At 39.9% G+C, this 17,554-nt stretch overlaps 1 protein-coding gene across 1 annotated transcript in view; it reads right to left on the bottom strand.

Annotated features, from left to right (window-relative positions):
- The window catches only part of LOC135265192 (BMP/retinoic acid-inducible neural-specific protein 1), a 127,420-nt gene that overhangs the window by 42,765 nt on the left and 67,101 nt on the right, over positions 1–17,554 (bottom strand). Inside the window, exon 4 of the mRNA XM_064354588.1 lies at positions 14,505–14,674. Within this exon, the coding sequence (XP_064210658.1) occupies positions 14,505–14,674 (170 nt within the window). The remainder of the gene's footprint in view (positions 1–14,504; positions 14,675–17,554) is intronic.

Here is a 17,554-nt window from a genome sequence, read left to right as displayed (position 1 = left end):
GATCGCTGGATAGGCTCCAGCACCCCCCACGACCCTGCCCAGGATAAGCTGGAATAGATAACTGATGGATGAAATTGCTGCTTACAATTTCACAATTAATGAGGAAAATGTCCACACCCACCAATGCTCCTAAAATTATATTTTAAACTCACATTTTCAATTGAGCAAATATGAGTGTATATGAGCAAAACACTCACACTGTACAACCCTGCATAGTAATAAGTTCATCCTGCTATCCATGAATGTTCTCACTCTTGTTTCCTCATAAGGTTTAGATGAAGAGTTTTTTGGTTGCGGAATATTTGCGACAAACGATACATTTTGTAGCTTAATGTTATTACTGGTACGATCGCAAAGAGTAGATGTTCTGTGCAGGTCTTGCCTCTATATTACGCTACAGAGCACTGTTGAATGCTGATTGGCTGACCGAGGCTCGGCCCTTCAAATTGATTGGCTAAAGTGGGCAAGGAAGAGCCTGCCTGACACAGGTTATCATGGCACTGAAATTTAAGGTGAAACCACAGACACACATCGAATTATAGACATGAGAGATCAATACACAAATTAGCACGATATTCTCTTTAGCATGATTTAACCCAATGGGCTGGTGCTTTCTTTTTCGTATCTACTTGTGGAGGGGTGGTGTGGTTATGGTGCCATTTGCAGGCAGAGAAGGAGCGGTTTAGCTGACCTGCAGCTGCAGCTGTAGGCAATTACAGTGATTGGTAACACTTTATCTGTTCTGCCTGCAGTGAGACTGGGGTTCGGGAATGAGAAGACGTGCTGGAGCTACGTGGTGTCCAATCTCTTAACCTGCTGTGTGTGTTTTGTTTGTGTGTTCACCTGTCCGTTATGTTACAGTGCAAAATAAAGCCTGTGTGTGTCTCATACTCTTGGACTATGTGGTTTGTGGGGAGAGGAACATCAGAACCTGTTACACTACTCTATGTCTAGACCACTCTGGCAAGCGGATAACTTTAATTTCCAGCCCTGACTATAGACATACTGTTTATGGGTCATGTGTATGCCATTTGCTAATTTAAGTATTGTACACTGAAAATATACAAGTACATAATGTTCTGTTTTAATGAGTCAAACTGTTAAATGAGGCTGCATATAATTTTTTTTAATTATCGATCGCTTGCAATGGTTGTCGTACTCAATAAGTAGAACAGTCATCAGATTCACGGGTTCTGCTAAGAGCTAAGGGTACTATAGCTGTACATATTACATAAGTGGTCTTAATAATACAATTACCTGTGATGAGTGACCAAACAAATACCCTTTTCCCCTGTAAATGCAACTATTACAAATGCTCAAAATATGTGGCTGGGGAACTTGCTACTGGAATAACAGGTTCTCAGGTAATACAGATTTAAGGGTTAAACATTTTAGTTCCATTGCCACCAAAGGTGAATATGGGGAATTCTAAAATTCACTTTGAAACCAAGTCCAGTCAGCCTCACAGCCACCTGACCATAAAAAAAGTTGTGAATGTATTTAAAGTCTGTTTTTACTTGCCCAGTGAAGCTATACTGTGCAGCTTTTTACAGTTTTACAACTGCCAGGTAAAAGTCACCCTCTATATTTTTTTTGATTTGCTGAGCAACATTATATTTCTTTCTCTCAGCTAATATAAAAAGCAAGCTAGCTTGCTTGCTATATATCAAGCTAAGTTGCTGAACTACTTAGCCAGCTAGTTTACTATGCTACTTGCTGTTGTAACACCTCATTTCAAGTCGGCCTATGGGCTGCCAGAATCACAAGAACATTATATGTCATGTATTCCCTAAAACCTGAAATATCACACCAAAATGTATTTTTTAAAAATAAAAAAATATGGAACATGGAAAATGCTGCTTTCCTTCTGTCCTCCCCTTTCTATTAAAATTTCCCAGTGTCAGGAACATCATAGCAACTGTAACCATAAGAGGCATGACCTTATGCAAGTGGCAGCTGCTTCTGTCCCCAATTCACAGAAAAACATGTGGCTGCAGGACCCAATGAATGTCCATCTATTACGGTAATTACTGTTTATTGCATACAATATAATGCTAGCTAACAGCTTAGTTGTGTGTTTACTTCCAGCTGACAAAAGTCATGAAGGCTTATCAATTTCTTATTGAACACATAACAACCACTTACATAGAACTGCCTCTCGTTGATGAAGCAGATTTGTACTACTCCATATCCTGTGTACTTACATGCAGCATGGGCAAGGAGAGCTTCAGTGATTAATGGCTGTCACAATTTATATGTTTTATGTGCTGTTTCCTGTACAGACAGCGAGTTCTGGGTGGGCCAAAGGCTAGATATTTCACCTCCATGTCCTGGAGTTGACGTCTCTGATCTCACATATGCTCATGAACAAGCAAAGCTATGCCTGTGTTAGAAGTGTACATCATTCTGTGAATGAGAGACAGAGAAGGAGAAAGGGAAGACAGCGAGAGAGGAAAAGAAACATGAAAGAAAATGAGGAAAGATAGAGAGCAATGATGTGGCTCTCAAGTGTAAAGTCTTCGGTGCCCTCCTGTCACCCCTCAGCGGATTGCCTGTCAGGCAGAATTAATATGCACTTCAGTAATGCAGGTATCACTGACAGGTTAGTAACCTTCACAAGGTTAGAATCAGGCCATTTTGTGCTTATTAGCTTAGGGAGGGAACGGTTCGAAAGCGCAAGGATATTTGCTGCTAATTGAAATGGTCAGGATTTTTTTCTGTGAGCCCCAGGGAGAGGGGAGGGTGGAAGAGAAGATATACGGGACAGAGATCTCTCCTCAGGAGCAGCCAAACTGTATGGAAGTCCTTCAGCGTTAGTGCGGCTCCCAACCCGGGCCACTGTGACTATCACTGCCAGAGGAACAGGAGGAGGGCAGATCAGGTAAGTTCCTGTGTCGGATAGATCAGTTCTGAGATTTGATTGGTGAGTTCTGCTCTAACGGATGCTCAGGATCTGGCTCTTTTATACACCTGCAAGATCCACCGTTCACCAAGGAGGACCTGATGTGCACCGTGGGTACTCACCCATGCCAAGTAATATTATCAGAACACGGAAGGCTGCTTGATATGATCTTGCCTGAGCACGAATACACCGTTCCTTAATTAATTGGCAGATATTTCATTGTTTGTCATGTTAATTAAACTGAAGGTACATGTTCAAGATAGACTGAAAGTTTGTGATGAGGTATGCGGTGAAGTCTGTAGGGTGGCCAACTCTCAAGCTGTACATGAGGCCTCTTAGGTTTGAATGCTGCCATGGCACCTTATCAGCTGTGGTCCCTTTTCTATTTCTATCTGGTACTGTGTTGTATTCATTTTTTCTCCAAACCACCTATGCATATGCGTGTGTGTGTGTGTGTGTGTGTGTGTACAGCCGGGTGACAAGTTAAAGGAAAAATTTGGATAAATGAGCAGAGAAACATGAGTGCAGATGCTTTCATAAAGGTGTACTGCATGATACAGTTAAGCATTTAACATCCTATCGTGCTTTGTTGCATGTATAAAAATGAACCCCTCATAGCATGTTCCCATGGAAACCCAGCATTGGAATCTTCCAATTTGATAGAATGTGCTGGAAAGTTTAACAGACTGAAAAAACATCTGTAAACAACTCAAACGTCTGATTCTTTGCCTGGCCAATCAAAAGGACAGAGGCTTTGTATCATACACTGTTCTTATGCACAAATCTATCCTGACCATTGAATATGGATTTCATCTCAAAAACATTTGGTAATACTTCCTAGGACAAAATTAAACTCAGCTATAATGAACCTAAACCTTTTTTGTCTACAAGATAGTCACTTGAATTGATAGGTAATATAGGAGGTTCTTCTAAGTATTTCAGTTTTTTTTAATTTTTTTTTTAACCTGTGGTGAGAACTCAATTACGTGTTTTTACCACATATTTACTAGGTAAATACTGAATAATTCAAGAAGTGCCAAGTTACTTGAAACAATTTAGGAAACATTGGGTAGCATTGCTTTGGAATACATTTTGTTTAATTTGAGTGAGCTAAGATTGCCAATATTGTTTCATGTAACTTGACGCAATTTTGATATCAGTACTTTTAATGGAAGAACTAGATTTGAATGAATGACTTATAGACAGTGCTTTGCATATGTGAGTAATTTGGCATTTTTGTATGTTGAAAAAGTGTTTTTCATCAGATTTTCTTTACTTCAGCTAAAGTGAGGCACTATTCAGGGCTACCCATTTTCACCACTGTTGTTTGCCATTGCCGCCTAACTCCTTGTTCTGTCATTGCCTTGTGATATTCAAGCGATCAAGCAATTCTAGTGATCAGAATCATAGTGTCCTTATATGCAGACAATTTGGTTTTATATGTTTCTTATTCCACGTCAATTATTCCCCTAAGTGTGGAATTTGTGAAGATTTTAGGCCCAGCCTACACAAGAGTGAAACATCTTCTATTAATTCTGCCACAGTTCAGGGTTCATGGTTAGATACCTCACCTTTTAAAATATCATCAAACAAGTTTGTTTACACGGTGACACATAAATTCAAGGATCTTTTTTAAAGAAACACTCCCTCTCTTCCTCTCTTTCTTTTTTCATTGGGACTACTAGATTCAGTGAACAAAGCACCTCCGCCTCTTATAGAGCTGAGTAATGGGATACAAGTGGCATATAAATATGAAAACATAAATCATGCAAAGCTTATGAGTATGCAATGCGGTTTAAAAGGGCAAAGGCTTTATAGTACGTTTAATGCAACAATGTGCAGAAAGAAATATCATAGCTATTTTCATTTGAATTCATTATTCTGACTTGTATTGCCACATTAAATCCACACCCATGGTTTTTTAAGGTTAGGAAATGTACATCAAGGGAAAAAGGGAAAAAAAATGTGTTGTGAGCCGTTGGTTTCAGGTAGCTCTGCTGTGTCTGTGAAAACTGGCATGCTGATGTGCGTTTGAGTTTCCTTCCATGCAAACAGCCATAAAGTGATGTGTGGATGGCTGAGAGAGCGATTCAGGGCTGTTGTCTCCAAGGGTTTAAATTGCGCCCGCAGACAGGACCTTATGAACTCACACCGGCATCGTGCCGATCACGTTTTTAATCTCACCGGGTTTTAATGATGCAGTCTCTGAAGGGTTGTGGGCATCGTTCATCAACGTCGCTTTCATGTCACGACAAGATGCCTCAACCCGCGGGAAGCCAAAGGGTTAGAAAGCCCTGGACAATCGGGTTCTGGCTATGTCCCGTAGCGTCAGAGGACCACTGTAATTACTGACTGGGGAGGGTTGCGACACTGTGACCCCGCAGTGGTGATGTCAGTGTGGCAGGTCACCTCCACACTGCATCGGCCCCTGCTGGTTTGAGTGGAGTCTTGAGTCTAGTTTAACTGTACACAGCCTGCCTTCCTTGTGCATTTTTTGTTGCCTTATTCAGACTGTGAAAAAGCAGAATGTGTTACGGGAAAGAAGGGCTCATGAGAGTAGGGTTGCAGGGGGTCGAGCCCTCTGGCTGCATGGGGGTGAGGGAGGGGATTTCTTAAATGGTTTAACAGTTGACCGCCTTGTGGACTGCGCCACATGGCCTCGCTCTAAACATCTAGCCTGGACATGCTTTACTGACAGCTGTATCCTGGATGACTTTCACAGCCTGTGTTTTACATGGCTTTGAATTTCTATGAAGCAAATTCCCAACTTAATGCGTATCCCGAGAGATCATGCAAAAATAGAAGTGTGCATACTACTTTGCACTAGTGTATAGTGCAAAGCATGTTGGGGAGTACTACTTACCACAAAGTATGTAACTGCACAAGTACATACAAAAAATCTATTCAAAAAGCAGGGTCATACGATGACTTTGTATTGAGTGTACAATTTCACATATTTGTATGTTGAGTGTCACTAATTTGTATATTGAGTGTATTTATCAAAATAGTTTTTTAAAAAGTGCCCATCAGTTTGTCCAGTATTATCTCTTGTCAAGTACACTATATGGCTAAAAGTATGTGGACATCGCTTGTCTGTAGCCCCATAGTTCCAGTAAAGGTAAGTCTTAATGCTGCAGCATGCAATCACATTCTAGATGATTCTGTGTTTTTCAAACAGTTTGGGGAAGGCCCTTTCCTGGTGTAGAAGAACTTGACTGGCCTGCACAGAGCCCTGACTTCAACCCATCTAACAACTTTGGGATTAATTGGAAAGCCAAACACAAGCAAGGCCTTATCGTCAGCTTATCAGTGGCCGACCTCACTAATGCTCTTCTGGCTAAATGGAAGCAAATCCCTGTAGCAATACTACAAAATAGTATGAAGTTAGTATAAAGCGTTCCCAGAAGAGTGGATGTTGGTTTAGCAGCAAAGGGTGGACTATCTCCATATTAATGGCCATAATATTGTATGAGATGTTGGATGTCAGATGTCCGCATACTTTTGGCCAAATAGTGTATGTCAAGAAAGTAAAATTTTTGAGGACAAAATTGGTTCTAGAACTTCTTGGGAAGAACAAGAATGGACAGAGTGCACATTAAATCATGCTATACTTTTCTGTCTAAGTAAGCAGGAATGCACCTGGGGAGTTTCGACACATACCCACTCTTGAGTACTTTAGTTTAAGAAGGGTGTGATATCCCAAGCATGGACTTTCATACTTACACACACACACACACACACACACACACACACACACACACATATATATATATATATATATATATATATATATATATAGCCCCTATAAACAATTAAACATCAGTGTGCAGCTTCACGTGCAGGCCATTCTACAGGGCTCTCTGACCTCCTCCAGGCTGTCTTTCAGGAGCATTGACGTGTGTGGAGGGTGCAGTTACATAGACATGACGAACAGCAGCGTAGCCTGAAAATTTAATCAGCATTTACCTTATTAATTCATGACTTTGGCAAACACCACAACCCAGGGAGGATTACAGAGCATTAGTATGTAAACGTGTAGCCCTGAATTCCACTCATGTTAAGATAGACAGTATAAACTGCAATTCACTCCAGCAGTTGAACTGATACCTAAAATAACCTAAAGCTTACACCAGAGAAACCATTTAACTGCACCAGGCTCAGTATTGTTTCCTACAGGTACCATTTCTGTACGATGGGGTAGGGTATTGCACAACTGTAATTCCCTGAATTAACAATGCAAAGTTTTTATTGGATTTTATTGCCAATTTAACTGTAATAAAACTTAATGTATGACCAAAACTCTATGTAAGCTGAACCCTGAATTAAAGCAAGACATAAAGTGAGAACATCACAAAAAATAAAATGCTTTTGTAAAGCTGAGTTATTCATCTGCCCTGACAGGAGTCAACATACAAAATAAAGGGAACATCTAATTTCAGTGTCAGAATGGTTCCTCTGTAACATAACCCTGACATTATGGCAAATAGACTGGACCAGTTCAAAGTGCATTTTACATTAAAACAAAAGAGGGACCCATTGTCATCTCTGGTAATGTTCTTTCAGTGCTAATTTATTTTTAATGAAGATGGAGGCCCAGAATATAAAAAAAATGCTAAAGTCTTCATTAAGCAGCAGTGATACAGAATCACATTTTATCTTATGTTGAAGAATGTAATTATCAGTGGAGTGGCATGTCCTTAATTTCACCACTCAGAACCCATTTTTACCCCAGAAAAATTGCTGTCGGTCAGTCAAAGAGAGATACAAATGTTTTAGGGAAAATTTTAAATTATAAGCCACACTGTCAGTAATTTGCACATTGCGTCTCAGTTCAAATGGGCTGAAACTGATTGTTCTGGTGACCTTGATGATGGGACACAGGCAATTCCAGGGGTATAATCACCACGCAATCTCACGGAAACACTTAAACATAAAGAGGCTGTTTTTTGCAACTCACCACAAAGGCTTAATTGCGCATTTCATTTCATTTCCAACGTCATTTCATTTTCGGTTCCTTTCCCTCCTCCCGAAATGACACCTTTTGCTTTCCCAGCATGCTTTGCAGTAATTTCACTTCTGTCAGCCAGAACTATTTCAGTGCTGTAAGCAGTTTGTAAGTTTTTGCTTTTCTAAGCAGTCATCACTTTCACATGTGTGCATGTGTGTGTGTGCATGTGAATGTGTGAGCGAGTGTCCATTTTTTTTTGCTATAATATATTCTTAGTGGGAAAAATGTTGCTACTTTTGTGGAATAATTATTCCTCCCTGAAAACATTGCAATAAGGGAAAAAAATTACTTTGAAATGATTGGATGTGGAGATGTGCAGCGAGCAGCAGAGTCAGAGACTGTGGCTTTAATGCAAAAGCCCCGGGGGTAGAGCACCTCAGCACTGTGGAGAACAGGCCGTCTCTTGTGAAAAATGGGCATTGTAATCAAGAGCAGGACGTTCGCAGGGGTGCCGCGCCTCTCCTCCCGGTGTTTAGCCGAGTCGCCTCCAAATGCATGCGGTGCAGGTGCAGGTCAGGCTGCGGCATTAATAACAACGCGGGGCGCGTGCTGATGCCGAGCGGGGCGGCCGGCGGGAGACTCGGCTACGGCGGTGCGAAATGGCGGGAGCAAGAGCCGCGGGAAACGAGGGCGCCCTCCGTGGGGCTCCGACCGTGTCACCACGAGGTCGCGCAGCTTTCTGACTCTGCTAAACCACCCCATCCCCACCCACTGTACAACTTACTCATTATTTGAGAATCAGACAAACCCCAGGTGATTCTGCATTCTGGATGTCAGCACTGCCATTCCAACCCCTTCCCTAGATTAACCCTGGCCTTGATGTGTAACATACAGCGCCATGAAAAAGTATTTGCCCCATTCTATTATTGCATATTTGTCACACTGAATAGTTTCAAATCTTTAGACAAAATGCAATGTTAGACAAACGGTGTTTGATAACTTTTTGCATAAAATGAATTAAATGATCATTTAAAGAACACCTTTTGTATTTACTCAAGTCCCCCCAAGTATGACAAATGTACGGTAATTGGGGAAATCAGGAATAAGGCAAATACTTTTTTAAGGCACTGTAAATGTGTTTAATTATGTCTGCAGGCCAGCAGAAATCACCAGAAAATTGTCTTTCACCACAAAAAAAAAAAAAACTCTCTGACAACAGAAGGCAATGGGAAGGATGGATTTGTCTGGGAACACTAGCTGTTAATGTTTTCTCTTTTTTTCCTGAAATTTCTTGCTGCTTTAAGGCTTACAGACATCTGAGAGCCTAACGGCAAGAGAGTGATGTTTGGGATTACAAGTGTGAGAAAACGCATTGGATCAGGCTGACAACTTTCTCTAGAGGGGATTTATTTATATATCTTTTTTAGGGAACAAGGTTGTGTAACTGTTTAGCGAAGGTAAAGTGGCTCCATTTTCATTAGTGCCACAATGTTACCAAACCTTAGGCCACACCAGGGAGGGAGAGCATAACTATGGTTTTAATTAGCATGGCAGAAGCTGGCACTCTGACAGCTGATTCCAGACCACTCTCCACTCTGAGCCATCCCTAGTCTAGGGGATGCAACCCACTTCTCACATATTGCATTTTGGGATAATGTTGAAGGAGTGAAAATACACAGAGCTTTCAAGCATTGACATCTTTGTTCAGATAAAAAGACTGTAGTGTCCATAGGACATCTGCATAATCATCATCTAATAAGGTAATCATTGTTGGTGCAAATTGTTTACTTTTAAGCTAATGCATCTGTTTCATTTTTTAGTATTCTTATTTATTTCTTTATTCTTTCTTTCTTTCAGTACTGATTAGCCCACACAGAACATTTATCTGGTTGGAAAGGGCACAGCAGGAAATCTAAAGATTAACACATAAAAAAAGTTACTTTAAAGCAGGCTGTGATAATTGTATCAGTTGTCAGTCCAAATTCCCCCAAGCTAAAGCAAAGACCAGATGAGGCCTTTCCTCTATGTGTTTATGTAAAAAGCCTCAAAGCCATGATAGATGCTGGAATGCATTATGTGACTGCATGGGTTAACATCTTCTGCTGAGTCCACAATTATAGAAGCAGCTCTGGTTCTGGGTCATCGCTGTTTGAATGCTTACACAATATCTGGAAGAGAAAGAACAAGCCAGGCTTCCGATGTACGTTAGATATGAAGATCAGTGATAAGCTCTTTGGAAAAAATCTCTCCTAAAGATTTATCTTTGTTTTCTTCTGGAAACCAGTGGCAGTCAACACGGACCCCAAAAATGAAGCATCGCGTAGTTCTGGCAGGTCACGAGAGTCAAGCGCTCCGGCCGAATCAGCTGATGGCTCAGCTGAGTGATGTTCGCCTATCACAGTACATTCACTAACAGGGCGGTCTACTTAAACAGCCTCCCTCTACTCATTCGGCTGCTCCTCCTGCATGCAAGCGCTGCACGTTGCTTCGTAAATCCCCTCCACCACCCCAGCTCCATCCCCATGCGTCAAGAATTTGCATTCTCCATTCCTATGTGTTAAGAAGTTGTATTGCTCCATCCTTATGTGTTAAGAAATTGCATTTGCTCCATTCATATGTGTTAAAAACTGCTTTGCTGCTGGATCTGTTCTGTGTGTACCCCTCTAGGGGGGTTTGGCTGCTGGCCTCCCGGCCTTATCCACGCGGGCTGCGTGGTTGGCGGGAGAGCTCCAGAACAGAGCCATACCGCCAAACATAACTGTATTGCCTTTATTGTCAATAAAGTTCTACTTGATGACAGTGGTCCTGACAGAAATCCAGGGTAGTTGATATTCATGATTTCTGTGATCATGATCGTACCACACTGCACCATTTTAAATTCAGGTCGGTCTGGGAAAAAATAAATAAATAAATGTAAAAGCAAGAATGTTCCTCGCTTCCTTTTTTCCCCACAGCAGGTACACACGCAGCATTCAGAGCCTTCAGATGAGATCTGTCAAACCAGCATGTAATCAGGATATAAGGAAGTCAGAGACGAGGGTAGAATTATTTACAGGATGATCCACAGCGTGAGAAAAAAAGAGTTTGTCTTAAAGGACCCACAGGCTAAAGAAGGGGCAACAGAAAAGTGAGGCTGTTTTGTGTTTTAAGGATTCTCTTGATCGCTGCATGCGAATGGGAGAAAACCTTCACGGATGTATTTGGTTCATGACCAAAATTGAATTTTGACCATCATTTTCAGGTAAGGCACATTTTGTGTATTTTTGACCACAACTCTAGAATTATTTGGCCTAGATTAAAAATGTCTATAGACCATTTTAAAGGCCAAAACAATAAAATTGCATATGCTCACGTGCAACTCACTCCGTTCTTAATAAAGTTCAGCAAGAGACCATGTTTAAATTGCCACTAACCTGAGATTAAATATGACAAGCTTTTTTTAGGGGGGTGAGTTTCAATTTATCCAGTATCCATCCATTTATTTATTTTTTAATTTGTCAATTTATAAAATGTACAGTAAGACCTTAAAGTCATAAATGAGGCAAGCCAGTAGCTTGCTAACAGTTTTTTTTTTTTTTTTGTGGCAGGCTGTGGAAATCTTTGCCGCCATGACCACCATATATCCAACCGCATTATGAGGTAGCTTCATTGTAACTAGAGCTTTTAAGTAAATATGTGGTGTTGCTTTTAGTGTAGTCAAGTTGCTTTCATAAAGAGTAACTAGTAGCTTAGTTAGCTACATTCTTAAAGTAGTAGTCCAACATGGTATCTTATAAGTACTATGAGGTTGGTAAGTACTTATGATATCTCATAAAATACATATTTTCAACGTACAAAAATGCCAAGTTACTCACACATACAAAGCACTGTCTATAACTCATTCATTCAAACTGGCTAAATATAGGCCTGCCATTAAAAGTATTGATATAAAAATGACGTCAAGTTACTGTACTACAAACAATATAGGCTATCTTGCCTCAGCCAAATGAAAGAAGCTGTATTCCAAAGCAATGCTACCCAATGTTTTCTAAATTGTTTCAAGTCACTTTTTTGGTTTTAAAGAAGAAGATAGGTCAGTAGGCACAGCTGAGCTCCGGTTGTATCCATAAGGCCTGGCGATATTGTAGGAGGTTAAGTGAACGTGTAGATGATACATCATAATGCAGTGTATACGTTCGGTGAATGGCGGGTAGGTGTGGTGCAAAAGAAATAGTTGAGAAATAAAAGACAATTATTAGTGAGCAAATAAGCATGTATAATAAATTTACTTCAGGCAGGGATTGAACCTGTGACTGAACAATCCATAGACCATGACACTACCACTAAGCCACAAACTGACTAGCTGTAGAGTCTGGCAATTTTCTTGGATAAAAAGATACATTCATTTTTCGTGTGCATGTGACATTTTGATTGGCTGGTGTTGGTGAAGGATTGAAGTTGTTAATGAATTCTGTCTGTTGAAATGGGGTCAGAATGTACCAAAAATAATGTTTTTAAGGGCTGAGAGTCTGTGGCTGTTCTGGTTATTTCTGTGGGGAACCCTTCAAAGTGCCAAACTTTCAGTGCTGTATAGGTATGGGGCATGCCCCACCAAGGTGTAACTTGGCTGGATGGCATACCTGCCATCCCAATGAGGCTTAATTAAGACGGTACTTTCTAATGTGCTTTACTTATACAATTATGAGTAACTAACATTTGCTGTTTACAGGTTGATAACTAAACATCAATGTGAGCTACCTAGTTAGCTAACTTATGTTCATGTTAAAGAACATACACACTGCTAAAACAGTCATATCCTGTTTATTTATATAGCTAGCTAGTTATATTAAATAATTGGGTAATTTCAAACCTACCAGTAATTAAGTGAGTGCTACAGATCCTGGAATCCGCCACTGGTTGGCCAAGTTTCACTGCAGCAGTCCATGCAGCCCATACCTGTACTTTTTTGGTTCGCTTGTTGTGGTGTTCAGTTTAACCGGTGGCATATGGTGCAGTTGCATACGCCAGTGTTGTTATCTACACTTTACACTATCTACATCAGAACTTATATTTACTTTTACAATTTAAAAATAAGTGCATAAAAGTGCAAAAGCTTCAACGCTGACATCATTAAATGAATATAAGGACATTATATTCACATAATACTCAATACCATCAGATGCAGACAGTTCTCCCCAATTCGATAATTACAGTAGGTCAGTAATACAATTATTTGCATTGCAAAATTGTGCAACAACACTATTCAAAAATGTGGATACATGCACGAATCATTTTGTGCACTCGCACTTTGAGAATATTCATGGCGAATGTGTGCAGATTTGAGCGATCATGAAGTGAAAGTTTTGTTAGATATAGCCTTTATTGCAGGTTATGCTGAAAGCTAATGAGGTCGTTAACCAATTTGTGTGCATTTTTTCATTAATGATACCTAATGATTAAAACTCGATTTTTCTCAATTAAATTAATTATTTAATCTCTGCAACCTGGTGTGAAGAAATAAACTCTGTGGTTACCTGCCAATGGATTATTCATATAGTTGGCACACTTGTTAATCAAGGAAAATGAATAGAAACTGGTTGAGACCAATGTTCAGTTTAAAGGGAACTTTGCTACCAGTAATGTCAGTATCAATGGTGACCAATCAATAGAGCTTTAGAGCAAATAAACTCTGGTTTCAAAAGAACCATGGTTCATTTTATTTTCCAACTGTAAGTTCATTCCAGGTCGCTGGAGCACTCTACTGAATAACAAAGCACGATTAAAACATTGTTCTTGGTAACACTGCCTCTGAAAATTCTCCGCAAGGTATCTGCCATCAGATAGCTAGCTATCTTGTAAACAAAGCACTGAACTCACTGCACGTTTTCTAGGAACATGGAACACTGCTGGTACCATTGAAAATACTTTGAAATGGTGTATAGACTCAGAAAAGAGGGCTGAATAAAAATTACATAGTTGTTTAATATAAGTATAAGCCTTCTGTCAAGTTAAAATATTCCATTTGAAAAAAATGTCCCACTTTGAGATCAATGTTCATGAAGCACAAGATTCTGACTCTTTGGCGTATGCTTATAATCCAATGGGGTCAGCCACAATGCACCTTCGATATTTGTAGTGAATATGGTTAAAAAGGATGTGATGCTTAACCTCTGAATAATGCATGCAACCTGGATGAAACCTACTTTCCCATGTTTGTCTGTCTGCCCATGTTCACCAAATTCAGGAACATTCTTGAAGACCCAAAGGAAAAGGGCAGACATTTTGTCAGATATGGCCTTTTCTTTCCAGTTTCTTTTTGTGTATTTTTCTAATGCGCTGTGACTAATAAATCCTTTTAAATAACTTTTTTTATTTAATTAAGTCTTATTTCTAGCTGAACATTTAAAGGAATACGTGCCAGTCTGTGGTGTGATTTTGGTGTAGGTGGTGATTGCAGACCCTAGTATTAGTGGAGATATGAATCTCATGCAGTCCATTTACAGTATAAGAGGTGTAGGTGTTAGGTTGTTGATTGAGGTATAGGGGTATAGATTGGGGTAGAGGAGGATATAGATTGAGATATAGGAGAACAGATTAGGATGGGAGGGGCATAACAGATTTAGGTGTCGATTAGGATCGAGGATACATATCGGGGTGCATGAGGTGGGTACAGACCTTGATGGCATTGGTGGAGATCTGAATCTCATGCAGTTTCCGCATGGTCCCATCCCTGTCGATAAAGTAAGAGGACGCCAGCTGGTGTAAGGCCTCCACGCTCTGGGTGGCATTGGCAATTTTGCGGTCCAGCTTGCTCTTATCCATGTACATAGTCAGGGCCTCCTCTCCTGTGAAAAAAAGACACATGTGAACCACATTTTGCAACAATGAAACCCTGAAATGTGAACACTTAGATTAAGTGATCACAGAAAAGCAAGTTTTTATGAAGAGTAAAACATTTAATTTAAGTGTTAGTCAAAGTTTATACTGGGGAGATCCTGGTTTTGTCTAATAATATGGAAGTGTTTAAAACAGGAGTTTGATAGTGAAATGCCAAAGAAAACCATACAATCTGTTTGAAAAGTGAATGTGGGTGTATGCAAGTGATTTTAAACTGTGTATTTGCTTATGACACTGTATTCAATAGGTTAAGGAGAATCATAGACTCAAAGATCTACATAAGAAATGGTTCTTTGTTGAAAAATGTATCTACTTAAAAATAGGCTGCCGATATCCAAACACAAAGCATCACTCACCAGCTGATGTAACACCTTGCCATGTTTGAGGGTAAGCCTGCCCAAATTGCAGGGAGGAGTCCAGATGATGTCAGTTGATTTAATATGACAAATCATGATAGGAGCCATACATTCTGAACTGGCATACCAGTTGTCAGTGTCCAGTAAAGAACATGTTGCTGAGAACATGAATAGATTGGAGGATTGGGCTGCACTAAAGTAGCTAGATGGTTGTTCTTTGTAGCATTTATTAAACCAAAAATATTGTGCTATAGTGCAAGTTACATAATTTTTTTTTATACCATATAATGCCATTTTATGCAGAATAACCAAACTACACAACATGTATTGAGTAATGGTACATCTTTGTACAAGAATATAGCTGAAATGTAAACAAAAGGTAAATGTGACTTCAATTATATTAGCATATATGTTTTCAGTGAAATTACAGCTAAATTGTTTCAATGTGTATCCCAAATGCAAGAGGTTACAGAAAATGTAAAGTGTCCTTATCAATAGACTAATGAGTCAACGTGTAGACTTTCTTCAATTTTATCACCCATTAGTGTCAAATGGAGGTGAAAAAGTGTGAAACACTTCCCTCTGGTGCTCATTAGCCATCACAAATGTCTCTGTGTTTCCTATTGCAATTTTCTCATCATCATCTATGAATTGATTGACAAATGCCACCTATACTCATTTTATGTTCAAATATTTCACTTGGATGATGGATAATGAAGGACAGATTACCAAAGCTAATGTGTTTCGGGACACTTTCTTTGGCAAACTTTAAAAAGAAAACTGTGGTCCGTGCTTTTGTTTTCAGTAAATCAAACTGACCTGACTACAGTTATATCAATCTTATTCTGTCAGAACACGGCTCAGTAGCTACATGCCAGCCGACAGGGAAGAACTTTCAGGGCATGATAAACTGTGTTACAACTGCCATCTAATGAAAATACTTTTCTAAATGCTAAAGCAGCTTACATTCCTGAATGAATTTAAGCTGAGGGGCAGACATGTCTTCAGAGAGTGAGATCTAAAATATATTACTTATGTATACAAAATTGTTAGAAGGTCATTTGAGTGCGGGGTACATTGGTAGGTGTAAGTCTTAGCTTTTTGCTTAAACAGAGTAGTATATTGAGAAAGGTATAGATTTATGTTTACTTTGTGTTAATTTTGACACAATGTTTGTAAAGCCATGTGCTCACAGTGCTTATTTTTATGGAGCATTACATTATAAAAGTATAGGATTGTGCTTATGTAGACAGAGCAGTTTTGGTAGTGGCATTGGGCCTATATTTAGAGAGAACAGTATGTAGGTAAAGGTACAGTATATGTTTGATTAGATGTAGTAGTATGTGGAGAGGGGAAATGTTAAAAATCTCATACAGAGAGAGGACTTGACTGTACCAGTTTGGTATGAGAATTTAACTACAGCAGTTGGCTGCTGGGTGGCTCATTCGGCTAAGGGACCAGACTGTGGTGCATGCCCACCGGTCTTGGATTGAATCTGGTCCATACTAATTCTGACATACAAGTTCCACGTTTCATCACTATCTACTAACCCTTGCTTGTCGATCGGGCCCCTGTGGGACTGCATATCAAAGCTAAGCTAAGCTGTAGTCTGCAGTGTGACAAGAAGCAGGCTGGTGACACCACGCATTTCGGAGAACTGTGGATGTCTACACTCCCGAATTGGCAGTGGGGCTCATGTACAAACGCAGACATTCCAAATTTGGTTGGAAATTGAACAAGTTCAGCCCCACATTGGGAGTCAGATTTTATTTATTTATTTTAAGTAAAAGTAAAATGTACACCATTCACCCTTTATAGAAGCATGTAAAGGGTGAATAACCTGTAACGACACAGAAAGGCTGAGCAGACTGAATGTGTAAATTCAGGAAACCCATGGGAGGGTTCTTTAGAGACCTCAGTATCTGTCCCACTGGGACTGATTTCAGGAGAATAATATGGTGAAGAAAACTCAACTCTGTGTTTTCTTTGCTCATTTTTATTGCTTTAAATATAATCCTGCACAATGGCCTCAGGGCCCAGGAAATTCTGGTTCTGGGATTTACTGGCAGAAAAAAAAAACGGCTTGCAGTACCACACGGTGGCGAGGGACTGTATTCAGAGACATCTAGGACAACACTCAGCGTCCACACAAATGCCCAGAAGGTGCTAGGAGAAAAGATTATTCACAAAAATAAAATAAGCATACACATCAGGGCCCACTTCACAGCAGTGTCCAGGTGACTGCTGTCTGAACTTTGCTTTTGTTTTTTGGTGCCGTAAATGCTTATTTTGTCAGCTGGTGATGCAGTAGTCCAACCAGAAGGCTTCTGAAATTCAACAAAAACTCAAAAGGCAAGTGTCTGATTTGAGTGCATTTTGTACCAATAATGAGTGGGCAAAGATCCATTTTTATAATTACCTACCTGCCTGTTAAAAGCAAACATGTCGCACAGGGGGATCTGCTGAAAATCA

Source organism: Anguilla rostrata, chromosome 10 (genome assembly GCF_018555375.3).
Source record: "Anguilla rostrata isolate EN2019 chromosome 10, ASM1855537v3, whole genome shotgun sequence".
NCBI lineage: Eukaryota > Metazoa > Chordata > Actinopteri > Anguilliformes > Anguillidae > Anguilla > Anguilla rostrata.
This window is presented reverse-complemented; position numbering and strand designations above follow the sequence as displayed.